Raw genomic sequence first — 19,876 nt, forward strand, 5'->3', positions numbered from 1 at the left:
GCTGATGTCGCAGCAAGTTCAACAGAAGCCAGCTCCTGTACGTCCATGTTTTTTTCTACATCAGATTGTTGTGCAACTCACAGAACTGGAGGGTCTGTGTTTCCATGTGAGTTTGCTGTGTTCAGATTGATTTGACTCAGTCATTTGGCGTAGCCATTTACAGTACATAGTCTGTAGTTGCGAGATACCTAGAATTTTTAGATTCTGTTCACATTTTAAAGGTCAGAATGTGTAATCCATCCTTAAGTCAAAAAGTTAAAATAGAGATAGAGAAGGCGAGAGAGATACACAGAGAATTAAATCTGAGCAGCTTACCTTCACTGGATGGGGCAATGGCACTGTCGTCCCACTCAAGGTTAGTGGAGGTGAGAGATGTGAAAGAGTGCAGAGACAGACTATCAGAGCTTGGCAACCTCTCCTCAAAATCCAACAGATTTAGAGGTTTGTAGTATTCTGGCATGTAAGGAGCAACATCCAGGTATGGCACATCCTGTCACGAATTAAAACGGAAAGACGTTTAATGTTTAACACAGAGAAAATGTTAAATTCAACTATTCCAAAGAATTCCAATTTATGTAAATTGTTTTACTTGAAACTGTCGTATACAATGTGTTGAATCAAGAATCCTGTATATATGTTCTGTATAAAGCCTGATTTATCCTATGGAAGAAGCTAACCTTTTCTCTTCTGGATGAGCTAAAGCACCCTTGGCGAACGAAGCCAGAGTTTATTCTACACACAACATTGTTTAAAAATTTGTTAGTTGGGGGCCTGGGTAGCTCAGCGAGTATTGACGCTGACTACCACCCCTGGAGTCGTGAGTTCGAATCCAGGGCGTGCTGAGTGACTCCAGCCAGGTCTCCTAAGCAACCAAATTGGCCCGGTTGCTAGGGAGGGTAGAGTCACATGGGGTAACCTCCTTATGGTCACTATAATGTGTGGTTCTCGGTGGGGTGCGTGGTGAGTTTTGCATGGATGCCGCGGAGAATAGTGTGGGCCTCCACACACACTACATCTCCACGGTAATGCGCTCAACAAGCCACATGATAAGATGCACGGATTGACGTCTCAGACATGGAGGCAACTGAGATTCGTCCTCCGCCACCCGGATTGAGGCAAGTCACTACGCCACCACGAGGACTTAAGAGCGCATTGAGAATTGTGCATTCCAAATTGGGGAGAAAAGGGGAGAGAAAAAAATTTATTAGTTCACTGAGGGTGAATCATGGTGTTTAACGTACTGTTCCAGCCATGGAAGTAATGCCAATAATGCAGGCTTTTCTCTCTGTGGATCAGTGCTTTTAGCTGCATCGCTTCTTTGCTTTATTAAACTTGTCACCAAAAGTGGAAGGGGCTCCGTGACAAGTTATTTGATCGAAATTCATAAAACTCCAATCTCTCTCCACACATTTGTCATGACAACACTGTCTTTGTGGAGTTTGTGCTGCAAATCATATAAAAAAAAGTTTACTTCTGCACAATCGGAGGGAGCTTCTTCAGAAGTTATCCATTTTAATGTCAGTTACCTAGGTAACAACTCTTCAGCAGGCACAAGCAATTGTAAATAATAATAAAAAAGTCACATCCAAACCACACCCACAATTAGTTTTAACCAATCATCAACGCTCTTTGACCAGCTGAGTTTTCCTAGGAGATGTGCGTGAACACGAGAAATCTCACCAAATGAACACACTGGCACAATAAAAACACCACTGCATTTAACCATCATTTGTAGGTGAACTAAGCGTACCCTGTTCGCCCAGTAAATATAAATTAGCCTTAAGGTACTACAAGTCTGGGAAATATAGTGGAGCAGCCACTGCAATTCTAGAGAGGACAAATCAATGAGCAGTCATACCAGCTCGAGGTCAAACCGGATAAATTCCAGCCCAGAGACAAGCGTAAGAAACAGAGTGAGATGGTCATGACTGCAAACCAATGCATTCCTGTGAAAGAGGAAAGAATTTTCACAAATCGCATAACTCGATGACAGCGTAAAGGAAGCCTGATCTAGATACGTAGCACCACCACAGAAGAACAATAACATCCATTATATCAAAGTCACTTACTTGTAATAGTATTTCTGTAGTAGTCCTTGATTCTCTTGAAAAAGTCTGAGGTAGCTTTCTAAAGAACTTTCACTGAGTGCCAAGTAGAGCCAGGCACGGCCTGTTGAACAACAACATGTCATATTTAGCTGTACGCAACAAAGTCCACAAATGTATTTAGTGCCATAAAATCCACAACTGCGCCAATGTACATATTTGTAATGGACAAAATTGACTATGCATCATGCTTCCTTTGAGCAAATATTTGATATTTACTTTACAGCAATCATATGAGCATCATAGAGTCATTGCAGGTGGTAAAAGTTTGGTCTTACTTCTGCCAAGATTGGTAGCAATGTGTTGGAGCTCATCAATCTGTCGGACAGCCTCTCGCCGTGTGAAATGTAACACGAGGACCCAGTAACCGGATGAGATGTCCTGCAGTCTTCAAGCCACACAGAGAGAAGATCAGTAAGCTCTCAAAATTGTCCTTAAAAGTTTAGAATTTTTAAAAAAAAGGTCTCTGAGCAGTTTGTCTTACCCATAAAGCAGAGCATGATCAAGGTGTTCACACAACCGCTGAAGAACCCGGTCATGATTCCTGATGGCTGGTGTCTCATCCTCACAGGCAGCAAAGTAACTCTGCAACTGCAGGTTAAATGTAAAACATGATAAGATTAAGAATGATTACTTACACTTGACTGCAGTCGTTGACATGAATTTAAAAAGGGTGTTCAGTCTGTTAAATTCATGGTTCGGATGGAGCCTTGACATTCCAAACAGTCTTTTTCATCCTGGGAGAACAACCTAATCAGGATGTGAAATGCATTTAAAAGAAATCACCCTTCTGTGATTGTCTGACATGATCCTGTGAAAGCAGAACTTTCTGGTGTTGTCATCACAAACTCCTGAGAACTTCCTAATGCTAAGCACCTGATAGGCCAAAATCTGGATGACTCGACCAAAATGTGACAGGGTATGCAAGCCACTGATATTCTGTACAATGTAGACTGGAATTCAAAAATTAGTAGATCAATAAAGAGCAAACACACATTAACGCAGACAGATCAAAAAGCACAACAAGAAAGCCATACAGAAACAGAATGACTTCGGATTGCACCACAAAATAGGTAGCAACCCTTGACTGGCCTAATAACAGGATCTCATTTGATCACAACACTTGTTTACGGGGGCATCATGTCACTAAGTTAACACTGGCTGAACACTGTCGGTGATGCTCATGCTGTACACAGTAGCCTATGTACTTCACTCAAGCCCAGAATGACTCATTTCACTAATAAACACAGGTAATAACTACGCCACAAGTACCCAAATGTCTACCATCTACCTGGTCTTCATGAAACACTGATTTAAGCGGAAACACTCAATGTTTTTCCTCAAGATGTGAAGACGTTTGTCTTTGGCAAGACACAGGAGGGAGAGGCCCAACAATTATGAAAGCGTAAACCGCAACAGCCCCAAACAAACCTTCAAATTATACACTCGAGTGAGTCAAAACACATCATAGAAGCAGGTATAGAGGTGTCATACCTTCTTGACGGAGAGAGAGATATTTTCAAGGATCCTGTCTTTGACTTTGAGTTGATCCATGTCTGGCTGTGCTCTCTCTGCAGATGTCAGCTGATGCGCGCTCCCGACCCGCGGGCATGTTCACAGACAACTATTACAATTACACATCGCCAACTGACACAAACGATTTATTCCAGCGATACGGTCACAGATTTGGTTGATTAGACAGCTTAAAAGAAAAGGGCGTTGAAGGCTTCTTTTTCTTCTTCTTCTTTGTTTGTGTGACTTGTTTTGAGTTATTACTTGCTAGCTAAGCGGCTAACTGTTATTCGCAAAATAAAAAAATAAAAAATAAATAAATAAAAAATAGACTTATAAAATTAGAGCTATTCGGCTTAGATTTATTTTATTTTTGCGGTGGACAAAGCACGAATGTAAAGCTCGGTATTCAATTAGGCGTTAGTTTCTTAAGTTACTTGCTTAGCGCCCTATTACTTATACTTGACACATTAGACGTGATTGCTAAAGCTTATAAAAGTACTAGTTACAATCTAAAGTAACAAAAATAAACAGGTCCAGAAAATCCACCCGTCGAAAGATGTGAAAGTGGAGATTGATAGTGAAAAAAGGGTACCAAAATTTGGTGCCCATTCACTTGAATTGTATGGACCTACAAAGCGGATATATTCTTCTGAAACTCTGTGTTGCAGAAGAAAGTCACATTCGGAGTTTGGAATGGCATACTACATAGAAACATATGGCAGAAGTAGTGTTGATAGTATGCCATTCCAAACTCAGCCATATACAGCGGAAATGGCATGAGGGTGAGTAAATTAATTATATTTTTTTGGGTGAACTATACCTTTAACTGCACCTTTAATGAGGCAACTTTTGTGACTCCACACATATTTTTAACCTTCATAAATGTAATTATTATTATTATTAGTTTAATCACATTTTTTTTGTCTAGGCAATTTCTCGTTGCATAATAATTTAAAACATGATTTCACAAGAAAGACCTTTATTGGAATGTTTCAAATTTCACAATAAAAGTCCTCACAAAAATGGCCTGTGTTTCTCATGGCTTCTATTTACAAACTTATAAAGGTTATTAAACTTTTGTATCAGCAGTAGAGATTTGGGAGATAACCCATAAAACCATCAATTCAGACCCTTTATCTTTAGTAATTTTTGCTATTCCTTGATGACTGATGGTGTGATGCAATTTACTAAAGAAAGCACAAAAGCTCAGTGGTGGAATGTGAACTTTACTGACATCAGGTTTTTCAACCACATTTTGAACATCCATTCCTCTTTCATTACCAAATTGTAGAATTCAAAACAATCTCTTCTTAGCAAGAGCCAAACGTCAGTGCATGGCATCAGTAAAAACCAATTCAAGTTGTCTTTTATACAAATAAAAAGATGATGTGCCCCTCTAAATTAATTTAAATAACCAAATGGCAAACCAGTCCAAAAAAACAAAAAAATATTTGTATTGATGTTCATTATCCCAAAAAATATAGGAGAAAAAAAAAAATCTATGATTTACAAATACTGCCATAAGATGTAATGGCACATCATCTAACTCACCATAATGAGCCCACACCAACATATTTCAGATGTCTATTCATTCGGACTTGTGCTAGAGGTCTGGAGCCTCTGTTTTTTCTTTTCACTCCTCATTGCTAATACCCATTTTAATCTGACTTCTCTTTCTCTCTCATGTGTAGAAAGACAACACTGAAGACAAAGAGTCCTGCCATCATAGAGAAGGCACTGGCATAATATGGAAAGGCAGAGGGAATAAAACGCTCATATTGGGTATGCTCCAAGGGCCGGACAGAAACCTGTTGAATAACAAAAGAACTGTTAAAAGAATTCCATGTAAAGGTTTCATTAAATCACTCTTGCAGAAGTATGAAGACAATGGAATTCTTAATCAGAAGCTGGAGTCTGTAGATACAGGTAGCAAGTCTTACAATGAATTGTGATTCTCACCTGGGTTGAGGAGTACATGTGTGTGTAGCCAAGTCTGTTGTAGTCAACTTTAAACTGGAACACTCCATACACATCTGGAAGCTTGAACTGTACACTGTACTTTCCACCTAAACAAAAAGCATTCCCATGTAAATGATGCCATGAAAATACATACAATTGAGAACTTATGGCAGAACTAAAGTACTAATATACCATTTTTCTTGAGGTACGTCCTGACAAATGGATCAATTCTGACAAATTCCAGCTGAATGTCATCTCCATCAAAGGGTACCCACTTGCCACCAGACAGCATTTCAATCACAATGCTGTATTCCTGTAGGGACAATCCAGATAGTACTAGTCAGTCAATATAACCATGACTGTACACTAGGGGAGTACCGGTTCAAATTTCACACTGTTCAGTTTATATCACGGTTTTGGTACGGTTTGGTATTTATGTTCAGGGGAAAAAAATATTACTGCCAAAACCAAAGTAAAAATATTCTATTTGGTAACAGGCACTTCAAGAGATTTGCCCTCAATACAAATCACCATGGTTTTACTACAGTAACCATAGTTTATGTATTTGTAGTAAAATCTTAGTAACCACAAAATTAACATGGTTACTGTCATGGTTACAATACTATGGTAAAATCAAGGTTACCATATGGAAACTACAGTATGGTTAATTGCATCAAAACTGTGATTTCTGCTAAGAAAACCATGGTGACAACTTATTACAGTCATGGTTACTACAATATTATTATAGTAAAACCATGGTTAATTTTCATTAGGTTCCTCAACTAAAAAGAATTACTAACTCAACATTTTAACTTAATACCTGTATTATGCTACATGCATCAACAAAGTGCATTTCAAAGTCAACTCAAAGTATATTCAACATTCAGAATCTGTACATCACTATAGAAGAAAAATTTAAAATGAAAATACGAGAATGGATGTCGTAACGCGACTCGAGTATTTTAATCATACGCGGAAATCCCACATCTTTATCAACGGAGTAAGGGCAACATATGCCCTTACATATGCTGGCTATGAACACCCCAACATATGCTGGTTATGAACACCCCAACATATGCTGGTTATGAACACCCCAAGTGCTTTAGTTCTTGTTTCGTGTCTGCCCGAACTAGCACCGAGTGCCTGTTTAAAGACGGAAGGGAGTGTGTGCATGTGTGTGCAGTTTCCAGCTCACCTGCGGCTCTGTGCGCACTGCGCGCTATATATCCAGCAATGTCTGCAAACAGTGCCTGTTTTGTAAACGTTTTTTGACCATCGCTGTTGTAATTGACTGCATACATTTCCCAGACAGGAGACTTAAATGACACAGGGGCTTCTCTCTTGCGGCTTGCTTACTCCGCTTGCCATTTTGCCAACTAACGCGTGCAAACTTTGATGTCATCAACTGATTTAACATATTAAGTTAATAGGACAGCTTCTCTCTGTAGAAAGTTGACCCACATGAAACACAGGTGGAGTGTGTCCATCTACAGAGCCATAGAGGTGCATTAGCGGAGGTTACAACTGCGCATGTCTATTTGGTACTTTCATTTCTTCACCAAACCTTGTTCTCCAGATGCGTTATTAAACTAGAGATGAACCGTGGAGCAAATGCTTACCGAACCATGGTTGGCGAACCGTTACGGTTAGTTTTTTTACTGACAACCGTTACACCCCTACTGTACACTGTGAGCTTTATTGCATGGGTGCTTTCTGGTTAGGGGCTATAAACAAATGTGTTCTTGCTCTAAAAAAGCTAGATGCAGCGCAACAAATAAAACAGAACAAAGTTGTCTAGAGATGTGTTTTTAAAAGTTCTTTTTAACCTGACGTGACATCTATAAAAACGTGGCGCTCCTGCATGAGATGCTGAAAAAACAGTGAGACATGGTGCAAAGGTCACAGACATCCATCTAGCGCAGGGGTGGGGAACGTTATGAATTGCGCTCGGACACATTTCGCAATGCAACAATTAGCGAAATCGAGCTTGCATAGCAAGATGTGTCTGCGTTCACGTACTTACGTAGAGTATGTTTGGGCCTTAACACTACTGTACACTAAAGAAATGCACATTGTACTAGGTCTCTTAAGGTCCGTTTTTGCTGCATTCCTATTTCTCTTTGGATAAGTGAATAGCAATAAATCTTCTTAGCAAAATATTTCCCTGCTTCTCAGTCAAAAATCATATTACGCTCTTTAACTGACAGATTATGATGTCCAAGCAACTGGTTGATCAAAATAAAATGTGTGAAACATTATGGTCACATTCACACAGCAGCAGAATATGATCGTCAGACCTGTATTTGAGTGCTTAATACTGTTACGTTCACACACAGTTCGGTTATTTACAAGAGTGACAACCGCATTCTATTACTGAACTGACACCCGCAAATGTTCAGGTCTCACAGCTGCATTGTCTGCAAACCTGTGCTGTGTGAAGGGAAACATACTGAACAACTAGTTGTTAGTTACGTCATGTACAGTGAGATCCACGCTGCATTGTACACGTGTGTGTCTCGTGTGTTTCCTGTTGGGTTTCGTTAACTCACAGAGATGGAGAAATGAGCTGCGTGTCATCTGAAGATTCAGCCGCAGTCTTCCACCGGCTGTTCACGGGCACGAGCTGCACGACACTAAAGCTGCGCTCTGTACAAGGTTTAAAATCATTCAAAGCTGCTGTCGGTTAATTATGATCTGATGGATGGACTCGCGCCTCTATTGGACTCATTTATTTAATAACGCGGCGGCAACTGTGATATAACATGCTGGTGTTATGGACATCGCCATCTTTTAGTCATCTTCCCTATAGTTACAGCTGTTATAATACGGTTGTGATTTCGGTTGTTCGTTCATACATACAGCATTTGAACTGCTACTGTAAGCTGTTGTATGAACAGCACATATCAAGACTCACACCTGTAAGTAAATATGGTTGTCAATCCTAAACACTGACTGGTTGAACATAGCCTATGACTCACCACAAGGTCAGTGATGGTGTAGGCAGCAGGGGGTGTGCTCTCTCCAACAGGATGATGGGTAACAGCGCCAACCCTAAGAACACCCGCCTCCTTAAACACCCAGCGGGACAGAGCCTCTGCCAGCTCCTGGTTACCAGTCAGCTCATATCTGACAAGAAATGAGTATAAACATCACAAATAATGGAAATTCAAAAATCTTTAAGGGTTTAAAAATCTTTCAGCATGGCACGGTTAGTTTGGTTGAGAGTCTTAATTCCTCACATCAATAACTTCACAAATCCTCTAATATTTATTAACTATTTGGTTTCAAATTGTTAACCTAATGTGTTTTTAATGTCTGTATATCCTGTAATGTAACATTACAGACCTTTTTGATCCAGGGACAGCCTTCTGCACTGGGGAGTTAAAGAAAGCATCACTGAAGAAGTGCAGTGATCCACTGAAAACCACACGTGCATTGTTTCTTGCCTGGAGACCGGCGATCAGGAGGGTGTTCTTTCCAACTGCATGAGGATACTGAGAGGAAAAACAGGGATTGAGGAAAGAGGCTACAAATACCATAACATGGAAACATAAACCCTCAGGTAGCATGGATATACTTATTTACCTGTGTGATAGGACGATCAGGAAAGTAAGAGTAAGAGGTGGAAGAGCCTGTCAGAATGTCCAGCACCAGAGAGTTATCTGGGTCAGCCACCATGCTGAGGAAAAGAAGCGACTTGTAACTTGTGTATCTTGAACAGTACCATTTTGTAAAATAAGCACAGACCAGAGTACATTAAGACACAACTTACCCAACACCTTTGAACAGGACTGGTTTATCAGTGGGCTTGCCAACTATTGTTGGGGCTTTAAGAAGATTCTCTGGATCAGCAACAATCAGAGTGTGCTGTAAAAAAGTATGAAACAAAGACATCTGATAATATATGGGTCAATGATGTAACACTTATTTAGTTGTCCATATCTATTAAATTATTCAAAAATACACTACAAATACAAATCACACAAAACCATTGTGAAAACACCTTTTCTATTATAAAAATGTTTTCAATTATACTTTCAAAGTATGATCGAAAGTCATTTTGAGAAAAAAAAAAAAATTTGTTTAGGCTTAAAGTAAAAAATATCATGTGGTGTGGCCATCCAGAGCCAGTATAAATAAGGATAATAATTAAAAGCTGAAATTCTTGAAAAATAAATGTTGGCATGAGTAGTGCAGAATAATATTTTATAATTATTTATTTATTTCTTAAAATATGATAAATATTTTAAAAAATATTGTCCATCCAATCTAAATCATGCAGTGTTACCAACATGTAAGAATCAATCAAATAAAAAAATACAGAGAGGACCCCTTTAGACCCTCAAAACTGTTTGTGAAGTCAGCTGAAATTCTTGAAATTCACATCATTCATTCTGATTCTTATATTTAAAAATCAATATTTTAACATTTTTATGAAATGGCACATTTTATTCAGGTCATTTTGCTTAACTGTGAGAAAACCTCTTCATATTCATGACTCAAATTAATGATATTTGTAATGTAAGTGTGTGTGTGTATATATATATACACAACATTTTTGAATAATGTACAGATTTTGCTCTTATGGAAAGAAATTGGAAAAGAGTCCTCATCAAAAAATCCTCCAAGTGCAGCAATGACAGCTTTGCAGATCCTTGGCATTCTAGCTGTCAGTTTGTCCAGGTACTCAGGTGACATTTCACACCACGCTTCCTGTAGCACTTGCCATAGATGTGGCTGTCTTGTCGGACACTTCTCACGCACCTTACAGTCTAGCTGATCCCACAAAAGCTCAATGGGGTTAAGATCCATAACACTCTTTTCCAATTATCTGTTGTCCATTGTCTGTGTTTCTTTGCCCACTCTAACCTTTTCTTTTTGTTTTTCTGTTTCAAAAGTGGCTTTTTCTTTGCAATTCCTCCCATAAGGCCTGCACCCCTGAGTCTTCTCTTTACTGTTGTACATGAAACTGGTGTTGAGCGGGTAGAATTCAATGAAGCTGTCAGCTGAGGACATGTGAGGTGTCTATTTCTCAAATTAGAGACTCTGATGTACTTATCCTCTTGTTTAGTTATACATCTGGCCATCTACATCTCTTTCTGTCCTTGTTAGAGCCAGTTGTCCTTTGTCTTTGAAGACTGTAGTGTACACTTTTGTATGACATTTTCAGTTTTTTTTGGCAATTTCAAGCATTGTATAGCCTTCATCCCTCAAAACAATGACTGACTGATGAGTTTCTAGAGAAAGCTGTTTCTTTTTTGCACAAAGAAGGTTGTTAAGCTTCATTTAATGAACCAAATAGCTTTCAGCTGTGTTTGATATAATGGTAAGTGATTTTCAAGTACCAAATTTGCAATTTAGCATTATTACTCAAGGATAAGGTGTTGGAGTGATGGCTGCTGGAAATGGGGCCTGTCTAGATTTGATCATTGAATGACTTTTTTTTCAAATCAGTAATGTCCTGACTATATTTTGTGATCAGCTGAATGCCACTTTGGTAAATTAAAGTACCAATTTCCTTCAGAAACAGCTAAATCTGTACATTATTCCAAACTTTTGGCCGTCAGTGTGTGTGTGTGTGTGTGTGTATATATATATATATATATCACACACACACACACACACACACACACACACACACACACACCGATCAGCCACAACATTAAAACCACCTGCCTAATACCGTGCAAGTCCCCCTCATGCCACCAACACTGCTCTGCCCCGTCGAGGTATGGACTCCACAAGACCTCTGAAGGTGTCCTGTGGTATCTGGCACCTAGACATTAGCAGCAAATCCTTTATGTCCTGTAAGTTGCGAAGGTGGGGCCTCCGTGGATCAGACTTGTTGGTCCAGCACATCCCATAGATGCTCAATCGGATTGAGATCTGGGGAATTTGGAGGCAAAGTCAACACCTTGAACTTTTGTCATGTTCCTCAAACCATTCCTGAGCAATTTTTGCAGTGTGGCAGGGCACACCATCCTGCTGAATGAGGCCACTGCCATCAGGGAATACCGTTGCCATGAAGGGGTGTACGTGGTCTGCAACAAACTTTAGGTAGGTGGTACGTGTCAAAGTAACATCCACATGAATGCCAGGACCCAAGGTTTCCCAGCAGAACATTGCCCAGAGCATCACACTGCCTCCACCGGCCTGCCATCTTCCCACGGTGCATCCTTCTGCCATCTCTTCCCCAGGTAAACGACACACACGCACCCGGCTGTCCACATGATCTAAAAGAAAACACGATTCATCAGACCAGGCCACCTTCTTCCATTGCTCCATGGCCCAGTTCTGACGCTCACGTGCTCATTGTAAGCGCTTTCGGCGGTGGACAGGGATCAGAGCATGGGCACGCTGACTGGTCTGCGACTACGCAGCCCCATACGCAGCAAGCTGTGATGCACTGTGTGTTCTGACACCTTTCTATCATGGCCAGCATTAAGTTTTTCAGCAATTCGTGCTACAGTAGCTCTTCTGTGGGATCAGACCAGACAGGCTAGCCTTCGCTCCCCAAGCGCATCAGTGAGCCTTGGGTGCCCATGACCCTATCGCCGGTTTACCGGTTGTCCTTTCTTGGACCACTTTTGGAAGGTACTAACCACTGCACCCTGGGAACACCCCACAAGATCTACCATTTTGGAGATGCTCTGGCCCAGTTGTCTAGCCCTCATCAAAGTTGTTCAGATCCTTACGCTTGCCCATTTTTCCTGCTTCCAACACATGAAATTCAAGAACTGACTGTTCACTTGCTGCCTAATATATCCCACCTCTTGACAGGTGCCATTGTAATGAGACAATCAATGTTATTCACTTCACCTGTCTGTGGTTTTAATGTTGTGGCTGATCAGTGTATAAATATATACAGCTGAAGTCAGAAGTTTACATACACTTAAATTTTTTAACCACTCCACAGATTTCATATATTAGCAAACTATAGTTTTGGCAAGTCGTTTAATACTAGGGATGTGCGAGACTAGTCAACTAAACAGTTCTTAGAATTTAGCATCAGATTTGGAATAGATTAAGTATTTTAAATGGGTCACATAAACACTTTTTTTTTTTTTTTTACTGTTTTCTGAAGGTTGGTTTCTCTTTAGATTAGTCGGTTACAAAACTTCCGTTTAAACGAGTCAAATTAGTCGTAGCGCACATCCCTATTTAATACATCTACTTTGTGCATGACTCGAGTAATTTTTCCAACAATAGTTTACAGACAGATTGTTTTACTTTTAATTGACTATAACAATTCCAGTGGGTCAGAATTTTACATACACTAAGTTAACTGTGTCTTTAAACAGCTTGGAAAATTCCATAAAATCATGTCATGCCTTTAGACAATTAGCTTCTGATAGGAGGTGTACTGAATCTGAGGTATACCTGTGGATGTATTTTAAGGCCTACCTTCAAACTCAGTGCCTCTTTGCTTGACATCATAGGAAAATCAAATTTTTTCAAAAAAAATTGTGGATCTCCACAAGTCTGGTTCATCCTTGGGAGCAATTACCAAATGCCTGAAGGTACCACGTTCATCTGTACAAACAATAGTACGCAAGTATAAACACCATGGGACCACACAGCCATCATACCGCTCAGGAAGGAGATGCATTCTGTCTCCTAGAGATGAACGTAGTTTGGTGCGAAAAGTGCAAATCAATCCCAGAACAACAACAAAGGACCATGGGAAGATGCTGGAGGAAACAGGTAGACAAGTATCTATATCCACAGTAAAACGAGTCATATATCGACATAACCCGAAAGGCTGCTCAGCAAGAAAGAAGCCACTGCTCCAAAACCACCATACAATAGCCAGACTACAGTTTGCAAGTGCACATGGGGACAAAGATCTTACTTTTTGAAGAAATGTCCTCTGGTCTAATGAAACAAAAATTTAACTGTTTGGCCATAATGACCATTGTTATGTTTGGTGGAAAAAGGGTGAGGCTTGCAAGCCGAAGAACACCATCCCAACCGTGAAGCATGGGGGTGGCAGCATCATGTTGTGGGGGTGCTTTGCTGCAGGAGGGACTGGTGCACTTCACAAAATAGATGGCATCATGAGGAAGGACATTTATGTGGATATATTGAAGCAACATCTCAAGACATCATCCAGGAAGTTAAAGCTCGGTCGCAAATGGGTCTTCCAAATGAACAGTGACCCCAAGCATACCTCCAAATTTGTGGCAAAATGGGTTAAGGACAACAAAGTCAAGGTATTGGAGTGGCCATCACAAAGCCTTGACCTCAGTCTGATAGAAAATTTGTGTGCAGAACTGAAAAAGCATGTGCGAGCAAGGAGGCCTACAAACCTGACTCAGTTACACCAGTTCTGTCTGGAGGAATGGGCCAAAATTCCAGCAAATTATTGCGAGAAGCTTGTGGAAGGCTACCCAAAATGTTTGACCCAAGTTAAACAATTTAAAGGCAATGCTACCAAATACTAACAAAGTGTATGTAAACTTCTGACCCACTGGGAATATGATGAAAGGAATAAAAGCTGAAATAAATAATTCTCTCTATTATTATGATATTTCACATCCTTAAAATAAAGTAGTGATCCTAACTGACCTAAGACATGGAATGTTTTCTACGATTAAATGTCAGGAACTGTGAAAAACTGAGTTTAAATGTATTTGGCTAAGATGTATGTCAACTTCTAACTTCAAATGTGTGTGTATGTATGTATATATATATATATATATATATATATTTATTTTTCACCATGAAAAATAAGTTGGAAAACTTTTTAAATTTATGATTAGGTTGTGTACACTCAACTATTTAAGGTGCAAGGAAAGTTTTAAAATACCTTTTACTTGGTTACACCACAGCATTTTAAAAGCCTTTTTTTTTTCTTTTTTTGACAAATGCAGTAAATGTTTAAAAAAAAAAAAGAATCTGACACCAGCATGGAAAGATTATATTTCTGCGAACTTGCCACATGTTTATGTATATATTTAAACTAGATTTTTCAAATATTTATAATTTTTTATATTGTATTTTCACCCTCTTTTGATTCGCTTACCTCGCCAGGGTCTGAAACGTCATAATTATGGTGGTCGATGACAGCGGTTTTCTCCTCATCAAATTCAATACCACATTCACTGCCTAGCTCTCTCAGAGTGTCACCTGCCAGTCATAGTGGACACATTAGTATGTAAATGCCAACAGTTCGACATGCATGCATCTATGTAAAACCAGGACACTCACCAATATCAGAGCTGACAGCAACAAGAACATTTCCTCCACCATCAATGAAAGCTGTTATGGTCTCTACATTGATGTTGCCCCCAAAATCTATAGCATTGGAAATATGTAAGCATTTAAAAGCACATGCGTAAACACTAAAATGTCAGCCTTTAATGAAAGGTATGTTTATTGAAATTTGCTCACCTTCTGCAGATGGAGAGAAAATGATGAGATGGTTATAGAGGAACTGGCCATACTTGATCAGAGAGAGACTAGGATCATCAGCAGTCTTGAATGTAAGGTCAAACCCACGATCTGAAAACAAGAATGTAATTGTAGAGTCAAAAAACACGAGTTTTAGCGCAGGCTAAAGGCATGTTAGTGTAATTTCTCCAAGTTAAAAGCCTAGACTAGAAAGCAACACTCGTGCATCTCAAATGCCAGATACAAATGCATCATTATTCAGGAGCTCACCTGCTAAACTGCGGAAGAAGATTGAATGAGTGTCTCTGATATTGGGATTGTCCAGCAGAACGAGAGTCTTTCCGTCTCCCAAAACTGCCTGCAGCAATAAAGCCACGGATAAAACAAAAAGCGTACTTCTGCCAAATCCACCAGACAACGTGGGCACCATTGTAGCGCCTCGTTTTTTGCAAGTATGAGTTGCAACAGTCGCGGTGTCCCTCATCGCCATTTTCCTACGTGGGACAACGTCGTCAGCGCTAACGCGGATGTGAACTTTGACCAAGAGCTGCAGCCAATAGCGTGCTGCCTCATGGAATCATGAATATTGTAATAAAACACACTTCAATTTAAAATGTTCCAGTTTAAAATTACTGTAGTCGTTCACACATAGTAATTTATCTTTAGCAGGGTATATAATGAAACTACAATGTATAAATACAATGGAAACCACTGTCTGTGTACAAGCTCATTTCCAACAAATAAATTACGATATTCCCCCAAAATGTCATTTATAAAAATAAATGAACACTACGAATTGTCATCGTCGTCACAGACAAAGATGCACTTGAAGAAAATGGTTGAACTTTAAGATGCTTTGCCTCTTTCATATAGTGTTCATTTGTTTTTCTATTTGGCATTTTAAAGAGGTGCACTCAGTAATTTTTTCCTAAAGAAATTATTTTTCATTTTGAAACATATGTATAAAATCATGACCACTCGTGTGAAATGAAGACTCCAGTCATATTAGTAACCTTCTAAAAGCTGTTTTATTCTACATGGAGAGGGTCTCCACATGGGTGCTGCCATGTTAGAATCACATGACCAGTCGGATTGTACTCACCTAATCTCAGTAACCACACTGTTATTGGATTCTTTTCCTCATGGATTACATTAATCATGGTGGACTGTGAACTGTGAATTTCGACTATGGCATTAGTACTGAAAACTATTGTGTTTGAATGATACTGCTGCTAGGTGTCATTGCAAGTCCAAGACAACATAAATGACAGCATTCAAACACTGTTTATTGTGTTCATCTGGAATCCCACAGAAGCCCTGGACATTGCCCTACCCCTAACCTTAACCCTAGACCTAAACCTTACCTAACTTTAGTAGCAACAAATCGATTCTCACAAGTGTTTTAGACAAACCGCCTTGTTGTGGGCTATATCCTACATAATGAAGTGAAGTTTATTCTGTATTTATTTGTTTAGTGCCTTAATTACTACCAATATTTAAACTATAATAATTTTTATTTATAATTATGTTGATGGTGACTATTATTATTTTTAGTGGTAGTAGTAAGCCTAGAACATATAGGCCTATATTCTTTTTCCAAATATATATTTATGTATTTTGAATGAATTGGAATGTTCTTAAGATTTAAAGATTTTTATTTTTATTATTATTATTATTATTAAGCAGGTTAATTCCATGTTGTCCTTCAATGGATTCTAAAAGTGTTTTCCATGAAATACCTAATTGTTTCTCTGTTGGCATTTTTTTATGCATTACAGCACATGAAACAACTAAAACTTTTTTTTTTTTTTTTTTTTTTTAAGCAAATGTTCAATCAATTAGCTCACAACTTGTAACACCACTTAAAGGTGCAGTCTGCAATTACTGTAACTGGCAGCCCATCACTGAACATAACAAGCACTGAATAAACAACAGAGCACCCATTCCTCTGGCACCTGTTTTGTTTTCAACAAAAAAACTGTATGTGGTTCAAGTGGTGCTGTTTCCAAATTGATAAGCTCCCATCAAAGCACCACTGCCTTTTGATAACATTTTTACCAACATGAAATTATGATAAACAGTAATTTTCCTAGCTTTCCCAGCAAAGGTACAGACTCAGAATTTTTTAAAGGCACAATCATAATTCTATTGTTTATTAACAAACAACTCAGTTGCAAACTTAAAATCATTATGAGTGTTGAAATGCATAAGGTTTAATTTAATAATGTACCTACTTGTAATAAAATATCTGATCTGATAAATTCCAAAAGAATGTTAACAAAACCAAACTGAGCTAGAACACCTATAGGTGTTCAATAGTATTGTATATGAAAACATATAGGGTACAACCACTGATATATATATATATATATATTAGTCATTCAATCACCAATTTTATATCTGAAATCTGCATGTATGTACATCCCTACAACGTAAACGTCCCACACATGTAATTATTTAAAGTCTGAATTTTTCCTGTTTCTTCAAAAGCCCGAGCGAGTTATGTGTATCTATATCAAACAGTATACACCTCTAACAAATTTCATCAGTGAACAGATCAGCTGAATATAAACAAGTTCTACAAAATTGTAAAGTGGGATCACATCGAATGATCCAATCACAATGGAGCTTAATTTGTTTATAGAATACTTGAGATGTTATGAAACGTCAAGTGTGATTGAAATAAACAAGAAATGGTTCACTCTTTCATAAAGAGGTTATTTTAAGCATTATCTCAATTTTGTTACTCAAAAAAGCATCTTGCTGTCAAAAGTATTTGCATAATTTGACAAATTGTGCCCTATAACTACTGCCACTGTATCTACATGAAATCACTAAAAACCCCTGGGGACCTTTTACCCCAAGTGAGGGACTTTTACCCCAGGTGTGGGGTAAAAGTCCCTCACGCCACCTTTTAAAGAAAAAAAAAAATTATTAATTTGATTCAAAACAACCTTCTGTTGTTATTTCTTTTCACACAAATCATGTTGCTTCATCAGTATTCAATAAAAATAAATGTATTTCTTGAATCTTGAGACACTTTGTGACCAGAAAAAAAGCTAATTTTCCTTAAGGTGAGCCTTTAGCACCATTGTACCCTACTGTAACTCAATAAATAGTGTAAATAGTATTCAAAACAGAAGCTGCTTGCAACACAAATCACTGATCTCACAAAAAGGAGCTTTGATAGTCCATTTGTTAGGCTTTGTTCACATGCAGGGAAAATCAGATTTTTCAAACTGCAAGTGTGCAACTGTGGCCACAATAGGCTAGTAACAATGCAAACTTCCATAGGTTCACAATGCATAGATAAATTAGCTATGGATGTTTTGCCATTAATTATGTTTTTAATGAGGTCGGTTTACAAAAGCTGAAAATTCTGTTTGTAACGTTCCTACAGCATGGCCCTTCGAAATGCCCTGCAAAGGCATCATTTATGACGTTTGGATTTGGAACGCAGTACGTATTCTTGTTGCGAAACCTTACGTAACAACCCCTTGTGGACAACGAATGACGAAAAAACATGAGATCCAGTCTAACCATTCAGACTTAGACACATAAAAAAATAAAAATAAAAATAAACAGATTTTAATCTGATTTCAAACCACCTACGAATGTGGTTTGGATCAGGCTTGTAAAACTTGGTTCCATGTGCTTTTGTCCTGTTCAGACTACTAAAACCTTAAAAGATTTGAGTTGGACAGGCCAAGATAATCTGATTTTGTTTCTACCTGTATGAACATAGTAGAACACAATTAATGCATTTAGAAATACTGAAGATGTGTTTTAAACATGAGCCACTTGAAATATGTAAAATTAAATGTAGCATTTATTTTTGAGAGTTGTTTCAGCTTTTACCTGTTATGAAATGAATAAGCAGTTAAAATCAGCAGTTTTAAATTCAATTCAGCCATTAAAAAAAGCTCAAACTCAACAAACAAAAAAATGAAACAATTAATTAATAAATAAAATGTCACAACCTGATCTGTTGAAAACTGAAAGCTGTTGGACAGTCATATGTTTAATTGGCCTTAGTAACACCGTCTACTCTACTGTGAATACATGATCTGACAGAGACAAAATACAGTACAGGGATGCATCTAGACTTTCAGCCAGTATTAAAATATCTGATAAACAAATATTAAGCATTAGAAATTAGGTTTGTTTTGTTCATAATTACATTACATTTTATCTTGTTTTCTTTTCTATTTAAACAAATCTATACAACATATGGTTAGGGTTGTAAAGAGTAAACTGGTTTGTGAGATTTTATGACATCAGACTAGCAGTTTAAAATATGAGAATCTTACATACACTCACCGGCCACTTTATTAGGTACACCTGTCCATCTACTTATTCGTGTGATTATCTAATCAGCCTATTGTGTGGCAGCAGTGTAATGTATAAAATCATGCAGATATGGATCAGGAGCTTCAGTTAATGTTCACATCAACCATCAGAATGGGGGAAAAAATGTGATCTCAGTGATTTTGACCATGGCCTGATTGTTGGTGCCAGACAGGCTGGTTTGAGTATTTCTGTAACTGCTGATCTCCTGGGATTTTCATGTGCAACAGTCTCTTGAGTGTATAGAGAATGGTGTGAAAAACAAAAACAACCAGTGAGCAGCAGTTCTGTGGATGAAAACACCTTGTTGATGAGAGAGGTCAACAGAGAATGGCCAGACTGGATAAAGCTTACAGAAAGGCTAAGGTAATTCAGATAACCCCTCTGTACAATTGAAGTGAGCGTAATAGCATCTCAGAATGCACAGCACATCGAACCTTGAGGCGGATGGGCTACAACAGCAGAAAATCATGTTGGGTTCCACTTCTGTCAGCCAAGAACAGAAAACTGAGGCTGAAGTGTGCCTATCATTTGTGTACTTCAGCAGAAATCCAGAT

The 19,876-nt window shown here is 38.5% G+C and overlaps 2 protein-coding genes across 8 annotated transcripts in view; both read right to left on the reverse strand.

The window, feature by feature from the left end:
• The window catches only part of LOC127418988 (pleckstrin homology domain-containing family M member 2-like), a 33,251-nt gene extending 28,560 nt beyond the window's left edge, over positions 1–4,691 (reverse strand). For 6 of the 7 annotated variants that reach the window (XR_007893582.1, XM_051659983.1, XM_051659979.1 and 3 more), the window contains exons 1-6: positions 3,600–4,691; positions 2,590–2,696; positions 2,384–2,493; positions 2,070–2,169; positions 1,859–1,946; positions 316–490 (exon numbers count right to left, since the gene is read on the reverse strand). Coding sequence is in view for 6 of the 7 variants with exons in the window: in XM_051659983.1 (XP_051515943.1) it covers positions 316–490; positions 1,859–1,946; positions 2,070–2,169; positions 2,384–2,493; positions 2,590–2,696; positions 3,600–3,659 (640 nt within the window). In the remaining variant the exon portion in view is untranslated. Of the gene's footprint in view, positions 1–315; positions 491–1,858; positions 1,947–2,069; positions 2,170–2,383; positions 2,494–2,589; positions 2,697–3,599 lie in introns of those variants that run through there. The other variant, XM_051659981.1, reaches the window with a different exon arrangement.
• A 135-nt stretch (positions 4,692–4,826) lies between these two features.
• Positions 4,827–15,499, reverse strand: LOC127419003 (dolichyl-diphosphooligosaccharide--protein glycosyltransferase 48 kDa subunit). Its single transcript, XM_051660016.1, has 11 exons — positions 15,243–15,499; positions 14,973–15,083; positions 14,790–14,876; positions 14,605–14,708; positions 9,352–9,446; positions 9,165–9,258; positions 8,925–9,073; positions 8,558–8,705; positions 5,772–5,892; positions 5,580–5,686; positions 4,827–5,428 (listed from the first exon to the last, which is right to left on the reverse strand). Exons 1-11 carry the CDS (start codon positions 15,460–15,462, stop codon positions 5,279–5,281), a joined length of 1,386 nt encoding a protein of 461 aa, XP_051515976.1. The 5' UTR covers positions 15,463–15,499; the 3' UTR covers positions 4,827–5,278.
• Positions 15,500–19,876: the final 4,377 nt, after the last annotated feature.

Source organism: Myxocyprinus asiaticus, chromosome 28 (genome assembly GCF_019703515.2).
Source record: "Myxocyprinus asiaticus isolate MX2 ecotype Aquarium Trade chromosome 28, UBuf_Myxa_2, whole genome shotgun sequence".
NCBI classification, from domain to species: domain Eukaryota; kingdom Metazoa; phylum Chordata; class Actinopteri; order Cypriniformes; family Catostomidae; genus Myxocyprinus; species Myxocyprinus asiaticus.